General features: G+C 39.0%; 1 protein-coding gene across 6 annotated transcripts in view; it reads right to left on the bottom strand.

Moving 5' to 3' along the window:
• Positions 1–1921: 1921 nt before the first annotated feature.
• Positions 1922–19774, bottom strand: part of CACNB4 (calcium voltage-gated channel auxiliary subunit beta 4) — a 110022-nt gene continuing 92169 nt past the window's right edge. For 3 of the 6 annotated variants that reach the window (XM_069780643.1, XM_069780644.1, XM_069780647.1), the window contains 3 exons: positions 18656–18751; positions 12955–13140; positions 1922–8912 (listed from right to left, as the gene is read on the bottom strand). In XM_069780643.1, coding sequence (XP_069636744.1) covers positions 8652–8912; positions 12955–13140; positions 18656–18751 — 543 coding nt within the window. In that variant the 3' untranslated portion in view covers positions 1922–8651. Of the gene's footprint in view, positions 8913–11535; positions 11589–12249; positions 12316–12954; positions 13141–18655; positions 18752–19774 lie in introns of those variants that run through there. The other 3 variants (XM_069780645.1, XR_011324252.1, XR_011324253.1) reach the window with 3 other exon arrangements.

The following is a 19774-nucleotide window of genomic DNA, read 5'->3' as shown; positions in this document are numbered from 1 at the left end:
GTCTGTGAAACCTTTGTTTGCAACAGTCACTGGCAGTCTGTAGGGGGGAAAAAAAAGTCTCTTTTAATATGAAGGCTGTTTACCCTTTATGGTTTTGGTCTGCTGTTTTAGAATTATATCACTAATTTCTAATGTCAAACATGACAATCAGCATGACTCTGGAAAAGCAGCGATGCTTTATCATATATAGTGCAATGCACAAATAACCTTCTGTACTGTTCAGCTGCTGGAGTTGCCAAGATTCGTGTATTCCTCTTAGGACAAGGGAGGAGGTCTGCTAGCCACATGCAGTGGCTTTGGAGAAGCTGATGGGGGGGGAAGGCGAAAGGGAAATCAAGGTATAGAGCAGGAACTGTCCGTTGATGTATTTTAGGACTAGGAAGCTATTGTTATCTCTGGCTTCCCTCTTAGTTAAATTACCGTTTAAGACAGGTCTATGGCAGCCTGGTTTAACCTGTATTGTACTGCTGCTTTTTTACGTGCTAACACTGACATTGGGCTTCCTGTTGCTGGTGGAAGCCTTCTAAGAAAGCACTCAAATCGTCACGGCTTACCATGAATACACTTACACAGTTTCCTCCTGGAAATTCCAAAAGCCTTTTTCAGGTCATGTACATTTTGTTCCAAGCAACCCGTAAGGCAGACAGTGGGTCATCTGAGCATTTCTACGCTGCAGAAGCGTGTCGTCTGCCTACGCTAAGATGTCACCAATGGAGGGGAAAATACTTCTTCACAGAAGAAACCCAAATGCGTAGAGAAGACAGACAAGATATGTGGCTTATGAACTTTTAACTTCTAGGATCATAGGAAAACACACAAAAGAATAAATTTTTTCTCAGTTATATTTATTTGAAAGACCTTAAGCTTTTTCTTAACAGCTTAGATGAAAACTTGCATGCTTATATCTGATTTTGAACACTTAGACAATTCAATTAAACAGAATTTTGAAAGCTCTGCACATGCATTAGATACGTAAAAGCCAATGTTAATTCACACGTAACAGGCAACTTACCTGGCAAATATATTTGTGTCCTTCGAAGGCAGGTGCCTGACAGAAATGCTGAGGAAGCAAGCACGCTGTGCAACCGGCTCTCACAGGCACCGCCGGGCCTGGAGAGATGCGAGAGGGATGCCCCAACGGGTGAAATGTGCCTGAGCCCTGCTGACAGCCACCACCGCTCTCCCCTCCAGGACAAACCCAAAAAGAAGGGCAGCAGCACAGGGAACCCGCCCTTGCTGGTCCGGTAGGGCTCAAGATAACCCCGTGCTGCTATAGAGCTGGTTTGGTCCCCTGCTGCCATACCGAGTTTGAAAGCACTGTACCTCCCGGTTTTTTTGACAATCACAGCATCTCTGTTAGGTTGCTGGTTCCTGTTATTCACTCTCTGGAAGAGGCAACATGGAACTCCCTGCTAGAGGCAGCATCTTTCAGTGCTTTCTGGTTTTCAAGATACTATAAACAGCATTTCATTTTCTTTTAATTATTCGTTCGATCCTTAATACCTCACATCATTCCGATACTTGTTTCTGTCTAGGAACCATTTTTAAATTAGTATGAAATCATACTCAGGACCAGATCCAAGTACCATTAATGTTCGTGAGAATCCTTCAACTGAGCAGTTGGCTGGAAGTATTTTACTTCTCGATGCAACAGTGAGATGTTACATGTATTTATGTATCTCTGAGTTGCAGCTATTTAAGAGCAGATAGATTTAAAAATAAACATCATTCATTTCACAGACCAGATGCATCTCCTTCTTCGGAATCTCATTAATTTTTACCAAAAATGCTAACACGTGTAGCTGCTGCCAAAAGCTATTGGCAAACAATAAAAATACCCCAACACTGAACGGTTTCCTCAAGTGACTCTTCTGAGCTTTCTTCCAATCTGGAGTGCAGAATAGAAAGAGACTTAAAAGACTTTTAAACGGTTTATAGTTTTTTCATTTATTGTAGAAAAGTTATTGTAATGCAGTTCATTTTTGTACACCTAAAGTCCATAAAACAAATCCATAGAAATGAGGATACCATCAGCATGCAGTCTGCATTTTCTTTTTTAAATGATTCTGATCACAAAAATAACAACACTTTTTTTTTTTCTTTGAAAGCCACTAAAAGCAGAGGGAGAGCAAAGCATGCAACACTGTACACATTTGCATAGTATATTTTACCCAGCATGCCTTGTAGAATGCTACACATACAGTAACTACAGAAGTAAAAACAGAAAGGGGCAAATCAGCAGAAAACACGAATTTGTGGTTTTGTTTTTTGTTTTTAATTAGTAAAGGCAGTAATGTCTTTACCAGTGTGACTCTGAACTGGCTCCCAGTGAGGCTGGAGGTAGCACTGCCATGCTCTCACTGGGAACCAGTTTGGGTGAGAAACAGAGATCTTCTGGGATCTGAGAAGCCCAAGGTCCGTAGTTTGCAGTTTGAATGGCTGTTTTCATCTTCTTTCTTCACCCCTCTATTTCTGCAGGCATACATACAATTTGCATTTTGCTTGATTTTCTTCCTATGCTGTTCTTGTACAACATCACTGACTTTCTCTCTCCCTGCAGGAGAAGAGAATCAGGCATGTTTCAAATGTAAATACACCTTGGGCCTAAGCATGCATTCCTTAAGCTTACTTTCCTTTACATTTTAAATTCTCAGCAATATCAGTGGAAGTTTTGGGTGGACTCGTCCACAGCTCTGAGGGTGTAACATCCTTCTCTCCCCCACCTCCCCGTTCCCATACACAAAAGCAAGTAGCTCTGTAGCCCCAAGAACTTACTTACTGGGAGTGTTTCATTCCCGACCTTGGGCTAGTAGTGTATTCATGGTATATTCATCAGTCATATGCCAAAATCTATACATTGGCCAAAATTATAAGTTATTAATATAATTTCAGCTTTGAGGAGGAAATTAGCAGAAATGAATGCAGGGGACTTTCTGATTTTAAAAGGTTGGATTTTTTTTTCATTAATTAATATGGAAGGAATACAAGTTATTGAAAAATCAAACACATATGCAAAATGCAAGGCTTAGAAATAAACTGCTGAAGTATCAGACAGCAAGTTAAGCTGATCAAAAATGCAATAAATCCACTGACGCTGGATCAAAAATCCACCCCTTTTTTTCAAAAATACAATGCCAAATGCAATAGTGGAATTATTGTAAATTTGTGCTATTACAAATGTGCTTCTTTTCCCTTGCTCTGTTTTTACATCATTGGCAAAATATATTATTCTGTACTGTACAATATATTTTCTCACTGTATTGATTTTCTACTGCTTATACAGAGTAGAAGCAATATCAAAGGGGACTGTGGCATTAAATTTAATTACATTTTGTTTTTCAGGAAATATTGATAAGGCATATGATAATCAGTATGTGACATTTATGGTCAGACCTTGCAAATACTGACTTTTGGAGAAGACAGTAATAAACACTGTGTCCAGTAGTAGGTGTCTGTAGGATCTAGTCCAGAAAGTAACTCACTGCCAAGGAAGTTGAGGGGAAAAGGCAAGTCTACTAAACATCACCGAGACTGAGCCAATGCTACTCCCAGTTTCACCGCTTTCAAAGGAATAAAGGACCGACACACCGTTATTAACATTTTAAAATGATTTCTACCTTCTCCCAACATTCTCTATATGGATTCAGTTACAGTATTTCTCTTGACTTCTTAAATGGATTCCACAAATAATGAGACAGATCTTAACACAGATTTCAATACTAACTAGCATTTTCAGCTCTTTCTCCAAGTTAATCCCTACATATATTTTACAACATTATTAAAATGTATCTTTATTTTTAAAGACATACCTTTATTTTTCTATATAAAATAAATCAGACTTGAATAATAATCTAACAAAGGTTATTCAAATGACGACTCTTCAAATAATATACTCTCTTTTGGCATAATTTTAAAGATAGTGGGAACTTAATTTCCCCAGAGTTAAAATTGGCTACATTGCAGTATCTTGCAGTCTTGTTACTCTTTGTAGAACCACTATTTGAGGGAATGAGGGGTAACTGCATCAAAACGCATGGTAGTAGAACCAACCCCCTGTATCCAAACCTGTATTAATACCAACTGGGGTAATATAACCCGATTTTAAAATACACATTTTTAGGAGCGAAAACAGATTTGTAGAAATGGTATCTTACAAAAATGCATCTGATTTTTTTCATCTGTGGCCTCCAATTATTTTTGCTTTAAAAATAAATTAAGACCATGGAATCAAGGACAGGCTTCAGAAGCACTTAATTTGTAAAACAAAATATAGCAGAGGACACGTTTAATACACTCCTAAAGAAAAAGTGACTAATGAAAGCCCTAACTTACTCAAATCAGTATGCTATAAAGTAATAGTATTAGCAATATTATTCTGAGAATGGTAATGTCAGTAAAGATATGAGATTCTGGGGCATTTCAGAGAAGTCTACGGTATTGAGACCAAACTGAATTCAGAAGATTTGCAGTCAAACTGAAATTGAAGCTATGGGCCTACGCACATCCAGGGCAACCACCGTCATCTTGTTATTCCTATGGCTACCTTTCCTCCTTTTTGTAATTTTCACTCTCTTAAGTACGTATTAAACATTATTTTAAAAGCAAGGAGCACAAAAGATTAAACCCCCAAATACCAACTTCAGAAGCAGCTTTCAAACCTGGAGAAAACACAGTAAAACGTTTTTCTATTTGCAGCAAACCCAACACTAACACTGTGAGGACGATCACTGCAAACGTGTCCGCCAAGTCACAGAGCCACCTCCAATCCCAAGCACACTTAATTTATCTGGGTCCATCAGAGTTAAGTCAAAAAGACATGGTATTAGAAGCAGGCTGAGTGCCCAGTAGCTGAGAAGTAGTGTGATTAGCAAGAGGTAACAGCACTCGCTTCAGAAACTGCTCTTGCTGATCAAGTACAAAATCAGGGGCACCACCTGATTTCCATGGCAAGATGATTTTTTCAGGATAAAATCTAGGTGTGGGGCCACACTGCACTATCAGTTCTCAAGCAGAGGAACCGATTTTTGCCAGACTGACCTGTTTAGAAAATGATCATCTAATTTGGCCCATTTTTTATAAACTAGAAACTGTTATACAACAGCTTTAGTTGCATTCCTTTAAACATTAACTGCATAATATACTCGAGTTAGAAAACATCATCAGTTGCGATAATTGGGATAAATCTTCATCTATGGAACTAGTAAAAGAACCTGTACATCTGCTAAATACAACTTGTCAAAGTATTTTAAATTAAAAGTTTAACAATTAATTGTCTTTAAAGTGGCTTCAGGATTGTTGAAGTACTTTGTTCATTCATTCGTGAACATATGAATGCACTGAAATATATTGTCTTTAGATATTACAATTGTTGTTACCACCTTTATTGGTTAAATGGTCATTAATCCAAAAGTGTCCTAATGAAAAACTCAGATAACAGCAACAACAACAACAACTTAAAAAAAAAGTTTTTTTTAGAAACATTTCTAAAATCCTCTGTATAAGCCAGAGCTTAGGAACAGAACTCCAATCTTTAATAATATTTTAATAACAAGAAGAAATGGTACGAGGACTGCAAAATTAGTCTTACTCGTATTCATTCAGGAATACATGAACTTCACAATTTTATATAGCGCCATTGCATAATAAATCACAACACAGCTGGCTAGCATTGCTGAAGTTCTAATGCAAATACTATGAGTTAGCATGTCCTCATCAACATTGCAGCTTTTACTGATTACCATGTTTCCTAAAAATAATTTACTTTTTAAAATAAAAGAGTTCCCATAGCTTGTATCTAGAATAAAGTAATAATCTATTAGCATGTTCGGTATATTTGTACTTAAAGATATATCTATCTTCAAAGAATTAAAAAAACAGCAAGCAAGGAAACCTGCTGGATCACTTATAACTGGTTTCTTATATTAAAATGGAATGGGCAGTGGGAGAGGAGAGAGTAAACTAATTACATACAAGAGTAAAGTAAACTTAAACCCACATAATAAAGGAACTCAATGTGGTCTTTCAAGACAATACATGACTTCCCTCACAAGCTTGTTTTTATTAGAACAAAGAAAAGTAGTTTTGGCACTTCAGATGCTGCAGGTGATGGAATTTGTGCATACGTGTTGTGTAGATCTTTCCCTTTACTAGCATGACATGGAAGACTTAAAAACAAGGCTCCAAAAGGCTCTAAATGACATTTTTGTCTAGGAAATGATAAAGCAGTAACCTTGTTTACTAGAAAATATATGTAGGTGCTTTGCAGCTACCTGCCATTAAAATGCAAATATCTTCAAGCAGTTAAATGATCTGATCCCTAATGCTACTACAGAATAAAGATAAACAGCTGTCTAATCTAGGTTTATACATCTCAGTGCATCCTTTGCAATTAATACTTTAATGCACACAAACAAGAAACTTATTAAAGCTTATAGAAAAAATGTTTTGCCTAATGCCTTCTTTCTCATGCAGGTATGTGTGCTGTACATGTAACAAAGACTTGTAAAAATTACTGGAGAATGCTCCACTGTGCTATAGCAGACAATATTAGAGAAGGCAGCTGAAGCTACCATTCCCAGACCAGATCTTGCCATGCCTTCTCAGCCTAAATGCTCGTTTGGAATCTGCAGGCATTCAGCCTGAGAAAATCAAACAGGATCAGGTCTGTCATATCCATTCTTAACTCTGTTACTCCAATGGATGCAGATATTTTCATTTTTTTTCTCGGTAACTGGCCCATTCGAATCATCTAGTGGTGTTGAAGGCTGCCTTTCAGGCAGTGAAGTTGTTTAAAAAATTAATCATGCATCCGCAATCTTTTAATGCTGCTAGAGATGTACATCATTTTTGGTTGTACCAGATACGAGATGAATTACTTCTCCTATTGTTAACATCAAGAAGATAACCAGACTCAGCAGTGGTGAAAAATACCAGTGATCTTTGCTAACTGGTCCAGAAAGTAGAAGAAACTGTAATATTCAGGAAATTCATTTAGTGCTACATGCTTTTAAAGCCTACTTTTAGCAGGCTTTGGGAAGAAAATAAGCAAATATAAAAGTTAATGATCCTCATTTTTGAAAAAAATAATGATGACGTGAACCTGCATAAAAAAATGCATGTTCAGCATAGTTCTGTCAATTTTAGAAAATGCATGCAGTGGGGAATTTCAGGAGTCTCTGCTTAAAGACATTAGTGGGTTGTACAAAATGGTCAATTATGGTAAATTTTTCAGTCACATTGGATCTAAGGCTTCACTGATCATGTAAGACATAAGGTCCAAAAACATAAATTTATCTATTTGAAGAAACTGACGACTCAGTAGGTGAAAAGAAGTGATTGTTAGGAAGTAAGGCAGCAATATCTCCAAAGATTTAGCATAGTTCTTTGAATCAAAACCATCAGCTCTACGACTTGACTGTGAGCAGATTTTTTTCTCATACTCCATTTTTATTGCAAGCTAATTCTGACCAATATGTTATTTTAAGTGTTTATCTTTTACAAATATTTAACCCCACTCCCTTCCCTCAGATTTCAATACTGAAATTTGAACTGATCTTCTGGAGAGTTCTTGTGCGATGCTGGAATTTTCAGACATTCAAAGATGGATTTTGAAAGATGTAACATATAAGTAGGTACTCAGATGTACTGGAATGTAGGTACTCTACACACTGGGTAAGAAGAGTGTATTGTTTTCCATTTAAAAAGGCAGAATACTAAAAATGGGAGAAAAAATATTATGTATCTATACACTAATGTTCCATTTTGGGAATACTAGCTGTATTCAGGTAAACGAGAAAAAAAAAAAGACTATTCTCAACCTCTAACCATACAAACTATTCTTAAGGTTGTTCATTTTCCTGTTTCTATTTCCCCTTATCCTGTCACAGTTCATCATTGCTGACCACAACAAAAATGTCAGTACTGGCTAAACTAAAGAAATCATTTTGCTGCAACATTCATGCCAGGTCTAAAAATAATTTCAAACTGGAAAGTATTTTGTAACTGCTGCAATAATTTGTGATATTTGGCACTCTCAATAGTTTACATTTGGTTTGTCTGAATAAGCCATTCTGGAAATAAGTAGTTAGAATAAATCCTTTTATTCTAACTTCAAATGTAAATTGAGCTTCCAGCAAACAAATACTGTAGCTGACTTTCTGGCTTCTAGTGGTTTGTAATTTTCAGATTTTTCTTTTTTTTTTTTCTTCAATTGATTGCAACATGCTCAAGTCGACTTTCCAGTCAATTCACCCAAATTCCAACAGGAATTGGTTTATAAATTGGTTCCAACTGGAACTGGTCACTTGGAATTTCCAGCACAGGAAATTATGTTATAAGTGCCTTGATAAGTACCCTAAATTACAAACGGATGTGTCTAATATCTAACAACAAGAAAAAGTATGGCTATAAATGCAAATGCTGTACTAAAAAAAAAAAAAAAAAACCAACCCAAAAAACAATCTATATGATCGGGCATAAACATAAGGGCATGGTAACTTTTTTTTGCCCCCTACTTAACATCAAATGACAGCAGAGTGCAACTTCAGTATAACCGCGTTACACCTGCCAAATTAAGATGATTTTTTTTTTTCCTAGCTACGTTATGGCAAGTTATCAACTGATGAATACTATTTTTCCCCAGGTTCTTGAACTCAAAGCCTGTGTCGTGAATCATGGCTATATCCTCCAGGGGATCCTCGGTTCCTATGGGGTTTGTAAGTGTCCTGGTACGAGTCAGAGTATTCTTCTTCCACTAGAGGATAGTGATCTCGGCTGTGTTGGGAACTGGAAGACAAGCGGTTCCTGCTCTTCCGAGCCCTTTCGTTGTGATAATTTTCATCTGAGGTCATTAGACTTCGTCGCTCAATTGGAGAGTTCTCTGTAGAATGGCTGCTGTGCCTCATACGTTGGCTCTACAAGTGCCAAAGAATCCAAGCATTAATACATACAAAGAGTATTTTACATTTTTTAGCTTGAGACTTATTCTGAGGTCTTTCAGAATCCATCCACTTTTGTGTTATTCATTTTATATTAAAGTCTGTATGCTACAGGAATGGGTTACAAGAATTGTCTGGTTCCTAGAGCTGAAAGCAGACCAAACACAGTATTACAATGTGTACCTTAAGGTATTCACTTTGTTAAATATCACAGGCCATTTAGCATGAAAAGTGAGCTGATGTATTCAGCATTTATCACTTTTCTCTGATCATGAACGTAACATTCATGCTTCTATTCTGCTTAGAAAATTTTGAGCATTGATTTATGTGGTTTTAGAAAACATCTGAAGATGTTTCTTGGATTTTTGTTTGCTTGTTTGTTTTGTTTTTTTTTTTTAAAGGTGCAGCTCTGAGCCTTATTTAAAAACCTTCATATGACCAAACAAATGATGGACTCCTAACCAGGCAGCTAAGGGGTGGCTAAAATTATTAGATATGAACAAATTCTTTCAACTAAAACATAATAAATACTTGAAATATGTTGACAGAAAATCCTTTTCTAAGATAATTTATTAATTAAAAGGTTTAGCCTTTGCTATCCTCACGTTCCTGTAATGATAATATGCTACATTTGTCACATGAACAAAATTAGTTCATATTTTTTGCCAGTGAACTGGCACAATGAAGAAATAGCCTAAAAAAATTTGTTTGCTGTCATCACACATTAAACCTCTCAAAAGTATACCCATCCATACTCTCAGAACGAACCCGGTCAATACTTTTCCTTCTCTAGATTACACACCCAATGTCATTCTTCTGATCCTGTAACTGCCAAGAGAATGCTGCCGCGACAGTTGCACTCTCGTGGCCTCAGGTTCCTGCGCACAGACAGCATCGTCTGCTCCCCTCAGTTCTGAATTCTGGCCGATGCTCTCTGCGCTATAAAACCTTCCTCCTATTGCTACACCCTCTCTGTATGGCAACTGTTCAGCTGCATAATTTATAACAAAAGGCTTGTCTGCAAGGGGAAGTAACTGTGCAGAAGGGTATACATTTACAGCACAGCAGATACGATGTCGTATCTCTTTGTGTGGATCGATGCTACCAAGGTTATTCACTGAGAGATTCCACATAACGAGCTGGTGTGGAAAAGTGCCCTTCTGCAGATTCACACACTCAGCTACTGGGTAGCAACTTCTACCACATTATCCCCAAGTTTTCCTTATAGCATCCTGTTTTAGTAGTGATTATATGTCAAAGTCCACATATTTTCTTCACAAATATACTTCCCATATTTATTTGACCTAGACATGCAATTTTGATATATAATCACCTAATCAGTTGCAACTTTAACTTTCTGTGCTCACACCCTCTATCTTCCCTGTAGTAATTTACCTCTCTGGCTGCAACCTGCTCCTTTCTAGAAACCTTCCTGTTTCCCTGCCTCGATTGTGTAGTCGTTCTGATCCCGCTATTAACCTCCCGAGAGGTGTAAGCATGGCATAAAACTGGTGTGGTTACGTGCTGGTCTTATGCCCCAAATAACTTTTGATCCTGCAGTGCAATTGGAATGATAAGCTGCATTATGTTTTCTGCAGTAACAGACTTAAAATGCAAATCCCCTGGAGCCTAAGAAACACATATCCCCAAAACTTGAACTACAGGATTTAAGTCCATTCTCTGAAATTAGACCAAACTGTATAGGTTTAGAGCTACCCAGGGATTAGCTACAAAGGCAAACAACTGGCCCCTAGGAGTCAGCAATGACAAAATTTACTCTTCCTATTGAGGACTGCAAACACAGAGCTCAACATCAACATCTGCCCCTTTTTGGCAAGGTCATGACCAAGGATCAAATGACCACCGGATTTGGCAGGTGTACCACACACGGTGTGATGGGATACAGCTGGAGCATGCTGTCACCTGTACCCTCTCTTTTACTCTGACTCTTCTGTATCTATGCCATTTAATTTCACCCTGATGACCTTTGTGAAGCCCAAAGACTTAAGTTAAATCAGTAGTTTCGATCTTCAGTAAACTGAAGTCCAGGCCACAATCAAGTAAAAAAGGAATACTCCTAAGTCCCAATTAGATGAAGTATGTACAGATTGTCCCAGCAAATCTGTATCATTCTCAGGTGTGACTGTTACACGAGGCTCTGGGCTTTTGGTATTCAGCTCTCCGAGGTATCAGGCAAGAAGGAGTCACAAGGTCATAAGAAGTATAAATTCTTAATGTATCATAAGCACCTAAGCTAGTTTAATTCCTAGGATTTGCATGAGTGCTTTGTAATTACCATACCACATCATTACAGTTAAAACTGATTCAAATCCTTCCGAAGGCTTGAATTAGTATAAAACCTCTAGGTGGATAAGCACTTCAGATGATGGAAGTCTTTACTGCAAGATAACCATGTAAAACACCAGAACTCTTTAAATGGGCCTGAACAGTTAAGTGGCACTGAAAGCCAAATCCTGCAGTCTCTAGTTGGGCATCATTCACTCAGGGAGAAATTTACCCCTCTGCAGAGAACTAGCACCATTCAAGTCCCACCTAAGCCTTCACAATTAGGGTGAAGTGGGGATTAAGTGATGCATACCTTCAGCCAGCCCACTGCACAGGGGTGATTTTCATCTTCAGTGTGAGTTTTCCCTAAGTAAATGGAGCAACATTTCACAGTTACTGCTGGTGTCCATTGATCAGAGAGAAATAAATGCCTGAAAAAAATTCTGTGGATACACCCAGTTTTCAAAATGAAACTGAAGAGGTGAAAGTTCTGCAGATGGCATTTTATTGTCATGAAGGGATGGAAAACTGAAATTTTAAGGCAAGTGAAAATGGAAACAACAGTTTACATGTGCATGTTATTAGTAATAGAACAGTGCTTGTGCATTCAGCCAGTCAGGAAACAGTGGCTTACTGATCCTAATAAAATCAAGCACAGCATTAGAAATGTGAATATCAAGTATCATGCACCTTCAGTGAAGTGCAATTCACTCACAGAAAAAACAGCTTTATGTTAATTGAAAACACTGAACAATGCATCATTTCCTTAAAAATTGTTACCTGCTTCCAGATACTCTACAAGCAGAACAGAGGTTACGTTTGTCAGGTGAATTATTCATTAAATGTAATTTGCTCAACTCTACTTTTGACATACATTAGAAAGTGCACACTCCTAGAAAGTCACACACATACAGAACTCCTTCTGAAACTTTCAGACTTAGAAGTTCGCTGCAATCCTGATCTTCTCAAGCATTCGTAACTATTAATAAAAAACATTTTCTGTTTTCAAACTTAGTAAAGCACGTACTTCTCATTAAGGACTATTTACATGCCACGTTTGAAGTTTCAAAGTTCAGCCGTTTTTGAGCTATCCCTGTGGAAAAAAATGGTCAGAATTTTTTTGAATGGGTAAAAAAAATGTATTTTATTCACACTCAAAGAACTCAAAAAGGTGAAGGCATTTTGCTGATACAAGAGACAAGCATGGAAGTTTTTCACCCAAAAGTGAATGTTTTGTGAAGATATGAGGGTAGAAATAAAAGGGATCATTACAGACACTGTTCTGCATTCTTAAATACAGTAGCTGTTAGCTCAGCTGCTGTGACACACTGTACATGCATATTCTCAATCTTACAGGGTCTCATTTGCAGTGATGTTTTTTCCAGGTCAAAAAAGGCCATTTTCTAATATGGCTACAATACCACTTAACAGAGTGTCATTTAACTCTTCCTCAAGAACTCACTCCTTGCCAGAAAATTTATGGCCGTTTTACTTCCCGTTAAAGAGCAAGCAGAGCAGTCACAGTGCTTCAGCACTCAGCTGACTAACTGCTTCTTCACCGATTATGGGCCTTAGCTTGCCTTCTTACTGCTGGCAGTAGCCAAACAGTGAATAATAACTAATGAAGCAAATATAAGTTATGCTATATAAGACATATTACACTATTTTCCCATAGATTAAAAAACCCCACCTGATCTGCACTGGTGTTTGGGGCTGAAATGTATTTTCATACCTGTAATCCAGAGATTGCAGCAGGATATGGTGAAAGTGCAGTGGATCCTAAATTTCGTCCAAGGAGAGGAGTCATGGGTGTGCTACTGGTGGTGTGAGTAGCACGCCAGTATGCCTCAAGGTATTCTGCCAAGTGTTCGCAAGCATCTTCAAGCTGATTTTCATCCAAAATTACATCAAACATTTCCTGATCACAACAAAGTTTGGTTCGTTACAATGTTATTGATGAAAAGAAAGAGTTGTTTAACAATTCTCATCACGCTAATCCTTTAAAATTCAGTAAATAAGAATCAGAGCACGGGATTGCAAAAGAAAGTTACACAAGTGGGCTTATAAGGTGATCAAAAGCCAAAGCTCTCAGAAGTCACTGTATCCTTTCAGCGAGGTTCACTAGACACTGCGTGAGCCCTACCACACTCAAAGGCACAAGACTCCTTTAATGAATTTATTTTGCTCTAAGATAGGAACTGAAGCTAGGTGTCAGAGTAACACAGGGGTGCTTTGCATTGGTTTTGGACCCACGGCCTCATGCATACTTCTCTCATCCTCATTGTGAACACATTTCCAGAGTGATGATGCCCCTAAAACCATTTCCACTTCAGTGAACACAGGGTGGATTTCTGTTAGCAGCAGTATTTCTGCTTCAGCAAGGCTACTGCAGGACATCCAGCCGTTCAGATACTGGGAATTCTGGGAATCAGCTGGGAATTCTGCACAGACTATCTCCATGCACTGTTTTTAAGTACCTTCATTTATGCCTATCTGGATAGTCTTACCTATCTGTTCTCAAATCTGCAAGACCATGCAGGTACGACCTCTTTCCCTGTAAAATCTGTTTACCAGGGGACAGTACCTGACCATTAGTGCAGGTCCTGGTACTTGCCTCAGACCTGCTCACCGTGCAATCCACAGAGAGGCTATTTACCAGTGAACGGGGAAGGAATTCAAAGCCATGTGGCTTCTGTGCTACCCAAGAAGTCAAAGGGACACTCTGCAGACAATGTTTTTAGATTATCAGCATGACGAGTGCTGATAACAAAGAGCTGATAATAAGCCACCATAAACTGAGTCCCTCAAGAGAAATATATACATATTTTCAGCAGTGAAATTTCACACCTCATCTTTAATCTTAACTCACACCTTAGTGGAAAAAAAACATTGTGAAAATAGCACAGGAAATGAAAATACGTGCAGGTGTTGCAAGTGTGCAGAGTAACTGATACAAACCACAGGCTGCTTTTCCTCCATGCATATTTACAGATCTATCCAAAATACATAAAGCTGACATTTATAGAATAAAACTGCATGATGAATTTATCATAAATCTTGGTCACGCATCTACCTTCCACCCAAAAGTCTGGTCCAGAACTTACTTTAATACTAAAGCCATTTTATTTAGTTTTTAATTTATTCTCTCTTACCAGCACAGTAGAGAAATGTGTCCTCCTCTGTCAGCAAGTATGAAGTTTTCTTCTAATAAGAATACCCCTAATACTACATTGTTTGGTCAAATTCAGTGTTTATTGCTGCTCATTTTGCTCCTCTATTTATCTATATCCTTCAGACCCTCCTTTGCTATTTAAACACATGTTGACAGACTACATATTCCATTATATCACTCACATCCACTTTGTGGAAGAAGTAATTCAAACGTAGTTAAGTTAGGAAATAAAAGAATGTGGTTTGCTTGCACATACTTTGCTTTGGAAAAGAAATGAAAATACTACACTTGGAATATAATATGTGTTTTCATCAATAAAAATGAATATTGTCACTTTCTGGTCTGTGACTAGTAAGCAGTTCTCCTGTGCTGCTCATTCTTTGCATAGCTGGCCACTGATTTGAGGGCAGCTCTGGCTGTCTGTACAAAACTCAACTTTGCAGGTTGCAAGGTAATTCTGTCTCAAGGCATATTTTCAGCTGCATGGGGTTTTAGCAGCAACCAGGTCAATGAATACTCTTCCAACACCCTCCAACCTCCTCCTGCTAAACTAGGGGACTGTTTCTCAAGTTTCTTTTTAACCTGGATCAGTTGATTTAGGGAGCTTACAAAATGCTGTATTGGCTTAACTGAGTGTGCTGCAAGGTGGAGGTAAGACAAAGACATTGGAGATGGAAATGCCAGTACTGGTGCCTACAGCTTCCTTTCTTAACGGAGTAAAGCTTCATGCACTTCTAAGAAATGCACAGCTAATACTCTAGCTAACATACCTAAACCACCCAGCTCTGTGACCGTATGTAGCTTCATGTGGTGTTTTGACAGTGATCTCAATTAAATTGCATTTAGGGAGAAAGAACTTTTAACAGTTGCAGTAGTACTGTCACCTTTTTAACAATTAACTGTAAAATAACACTAGGACTGGTAATGGTGAGCCTCTCAGGCTGTCATTTGAAGGTCACCTGGAAAAACTGCAAAACTGGCAGGATCCTGATTCCAGGGCTCTACAGTGTTTTACAGGGAAAATGAATGACAGAGAAAGCACTCAGGTTTTTTTCTTGCATTTAACAGTTCTGCTCATAGCTAACGTGTGTTCGTTCTATTTCTGTGTAATTGGGAGGAAAGAATCTTTTAAGGGGATCCTCGTTTGCAAGCATCATGGAGTAAAGCAATTTTCCCCGTTTTCCTTACAATTAATTTTATTCACCGCAATGTTTTCTTACAACATGCGTACAATAGTTACCATATGAGCATTTCCATATACTAGTATTTCTTAAGTGATATACACTAAAGCAGTGGTCTTTCCTGAAGAGAAGATAAAATTAGTTGCCACTGTCCTCTGCTATTTCTTTTAGTTTACTGCATAACCACTGTGAAATACTCTAGGTGCATTACCCCACGTTAGCAACACAAAATAAAATGGTCACAACTACAGAGGCATCCTCCTCGCCCACAGGAATGCTCGGGAGAGGGAGTGTGAGAGGGACTGAGCCGCAGGCATAGCCCAGAGTTAGTACAGCTAAAGGCAACCCCAAATTGCATCTTACTCTCTGAGCTCAGGGAAGGTGAGCTCAGGCTCTGGGGGAAAAGATGCCCCTGACAGAACTGCAAGGTTGGAGGTGTACCTGAGAAGGAGGAGGAATTTGAACTTGTAGATATATCTGGTGTACTGGCTATTTTTAATAATACCAACGCATTTTACTTCCACTAGAGTATAATTTCTGGTATTTTTTAGGTTATATCAAACAGACCAGAGGGATATGTACCCTCTCTTGGCATTGACATGAATCAAAAAGTTAAAAAAAAATAATCATAATTAACTGTATATGACTAGTGTATTTAAAGCTGTATGGTTAGTACAGTTCATGTTTCTTTGAGCCATATAATGTTCCTGCTTAACAGAGTCATGGAGTGATAGGCACGCTTAGCACTGGCTTGAGCAGCATCAGTGAAAGATTAGCAAGGAATTAATAATGAAAGCAGTTCCTGAACTTAAATATGCCAAAAAAGACAGCTATTTTTAAAATGTCTAGACATACAGCACCATCTGATTACTTAAGGCTGGCTCTCAGCAAATGAAAAAAAGTGAGGGTTTTATGGTTTTCAAGTACCTTCACTTTAAACAAATACTCCTCTTGCAGGAATTTGAGCTGCAAAACAGATGAAGCAGGTCACAGTGCAGAAGACAAGACAGCAGGGTCTTCAGTCTTAGCAGTATACTTTTACTGAATTAAATAATGGATCAACTTGGTCCTTTAATTTAAACTTAACCAAGACTGTCATCTCCCTTCAGGTGCTCTAAGTGAGCAATAACTTTCTTGAAACCAAGCAGTGCAAAACTGATCAGACGGTTTCTGCAGAAGGCTGTTGTGCAAGTCAGAGCGGAAGGCAGCCTCTGAGTAAGTACGGTCACGTGTTTGAAATCTGGATACCCTGAAATTTGGAAATATTTTTCTTATCCAGATGGGGTCTCGCTTTGTTGCCTTAGGCAACAAAATACAATTACAGGATTGGGTCTTAAGGGAGAGTTTACTGGATCCTGGGGATGGACAATCTAAGTGCCATGATGCAACGAACAAGCTACAACGTGCATCTTGCTGCTGCACACTCTTTATTTCAATCAACACAGCTACTTGCCCCATTTCAACTGATGTGAGCAAACCTGAGCGGAATAAGAGGAAATCGCTGTATAAAGAGCAAACAAGGCTGTGAAACATGCACAGGCTTCTCTGTGCAGGTGGAAAAATAACTCCTTTCAAATGTGAACAATGTGCAGCGGATTGTTCTGTGTGTAAGCTCAGTGACAGCTTGGTGTAAATACCACAAGCCGTATTCAAACAGGTGCAGGTGCAACTCCATTTAACTTGGCTCACACTCATTAAGTGTTAGGAAGCTATATACTCTTATAGAAATTATTTTGTACTACAGAAAAGTGTACAATTTTGTTTTAGTTGATGGCACCTGAATGGCTCACAGGAATTCTCCGTCATCATTTTAAGAGATAACAATTCAGTAGAAAATTACATGTGTGAAACATAATACAGCTGAGCTCTCCAGAAGAACTCGAGATGGCTTGAACATCTTTCAGTGCTGCTCGACGTGGAGAACAAGGATGAGACAGGGAGCAAAGTGATCTACAGTTACTGTAACCAGAAGCTTACAGGTCTTTACAGTACCACCACCAGCTGGGTGTATACGCAGTCACCATCTACCACTTTCGACAGTTAGACATCTGCAAGTGGTGCTGATGGGGCAAGAGGGACAGCAGGAGGGCGGCTGCGAAACCCACACCCGCCAGGGAAACAGCAGGCTGCCTGGGGCGTAGTGGGCACTGCAAAAAGTGTAACTGGAGAAATCGAGATACACGTGCACCCCCCCCCCCCCAGCACTTTTCTGCATTATTTAAATTCTTGCTCTGTATCAGGCATAGGAGGAATTTGAATCAGATCTCTCATTCTGGATGCGTTCTTGAACCATTCTGCTTTTAGATAAGGAGGACAGAAATTTCAGTCAAACCTATTACCTTTTTTCCTCTGCCTTCTAACATTTCAGTGTGAATCTAGCCTGAACATACACCAAAAGACTACAAAAAACCTGCCAAAATTCAAAGTTCTCACAGACCCACATCAGGAATGGAACACCTGTACAGCTTTTCTGCACAGCACCCGCCTGCCTAATCAGCTATCCAGGACCTCTGCTCCTTAAGCAGCAGGTTATTCAAGGTGAGTATCAGCATCTTTGATAAAATGGTTGGTGAGCAGTGACTGTGCCCCGATGAGGTAACTGGAACGGCTTGCAGGCGCTGCTGTGTCAGGAGGCTCGGGGATCACATGCATGCAGACACACGACTCACACCGTACAGATGGTGGGTCTGGACTCACTATGAAGCTGACAGAAAGTCCTCTGCAGCCTCTTCTCAAACCAGGATTCTGAGACTTTGGCCCTTGGGGACCTTAAGATAGCACTGCTCCACAAATGACATAATTTGCTAATGAGCTAGTAGATCGGTTTTACCATACACGTCATTTTTGACCTGTCACCTTGCCAAAGATCATAATAAGCCCAGGACGAGAGATAATCAGGATGAAACCATCAAACAACTTGTTTCTTAGCAATAAAAGCTGATCGAGGGTTGCAATTGCAGGGCTGTCTGAATCACCATAAAGTGATAACATATGAACTCAGCTATAATCAAGGACGAACACAGCAGAAATCTTTAAAGCTCCACGTATCACAAGTTCTTTAGCCTTTCTTCTGTACTTACTGGTGGGCATTGCGCAAGTTTATCAGCTGCCACCAACTGAACATTCAAGTGTTTACTTTGTGACTTTCCTCTAGATTTAATCAGTCGCTGCAAAACCTGATAGAGGAAAAGAGGAAAATATGAGTTTAAGAACTGTGTATCTCCATAAAGCTCAGACTGACATCCCATTGGAGGATTACCAAGTTCAGAAGCTCTCCATTATATTTAACACAATGGATAAAATATTTTCCTTGAATACAAGTACAAATATTTCTGATAGCCTCCCTGAAAGCTGTGCACATTTCCCTCTGCATCACATTTGATCCCTTGCAAATAATTTAAATGCAGTGCAAATGGTGATTTTGCTTTATTCTGCTTGAAGTAATAAGTTATTTTTCACAAATGTAATGTTCTAGAGGACCACGAAAATTATATATATATATACACACATACACACACACAGAATTATACTGGATTGCTGGATTGACTGTGGCACAACAGTAGCAGCATATTATGTTGTGTGGCAATAACGCTGTAACTTAACCTGTTCTGAGGTGCATTTTGGGTACAGAAGGTGTTTTACACACACAGTTCATATTACTTTTTTTTCTCCCTTCCACTGTGTTCATTACTAAAATTTAAGAGGCAGAAAAGTTAGGAATCCTAAATTATTTCTCTGTAAAGTTTCAAAGAAAATTAAAGGATCATAGAACAACAGAGTATTTTTTAAGTTGGAAGGACCTCCAGAAGTCTCTATGCCAACCCCTCACTCAAAGCAATTAAGGCCAGCTGGATCAGACTGCACGGGTCCTCGTCCAGCTGGACCTTCAGAACTCTATCCAGTTCTTCCTTTTTCCCCGTAGCAGCAGGTCCAGCAGAACTTCCCCCATCCCTTGCTGATCACCTGCACCAAGAACTGACACATAGCTCTCTGCAGATCTCTCTGATGTGCCACAGCGGTCACTCCAGCAGGTGTTGAGCAGCATCCCACCATTGCTGTGCTGATTCCATGAAAGCCAGAGTCTCTGTCATGACTCCAGGCCCCCTTCTGCACTAACAGCCATGGTCACGGAGGGGTCTGTGCTGCACTCCTGAGCAATAATCGCATTCACACTCCATGGCAGGAGCTGGCCAGCAGCC

The sequence above is a fragment of the Haliaeetus albicilla genome, chromosome 4, assembly GCF_947461875.1.
Source record: "Haliaeetus albicilla chromosome 4, bHalAlb1.1, whole genome shotgun sequence".
NCBI classification, from domain to species: Eukaryota; Metazoa; Chordata; class Aves; order Accipitriformes; family Accipitridae; genus Haliaeetus; species Haliaeetus albicilla.
This window is presented reverse-complemented; position numbering and strand designations above follow the sequence as displayed.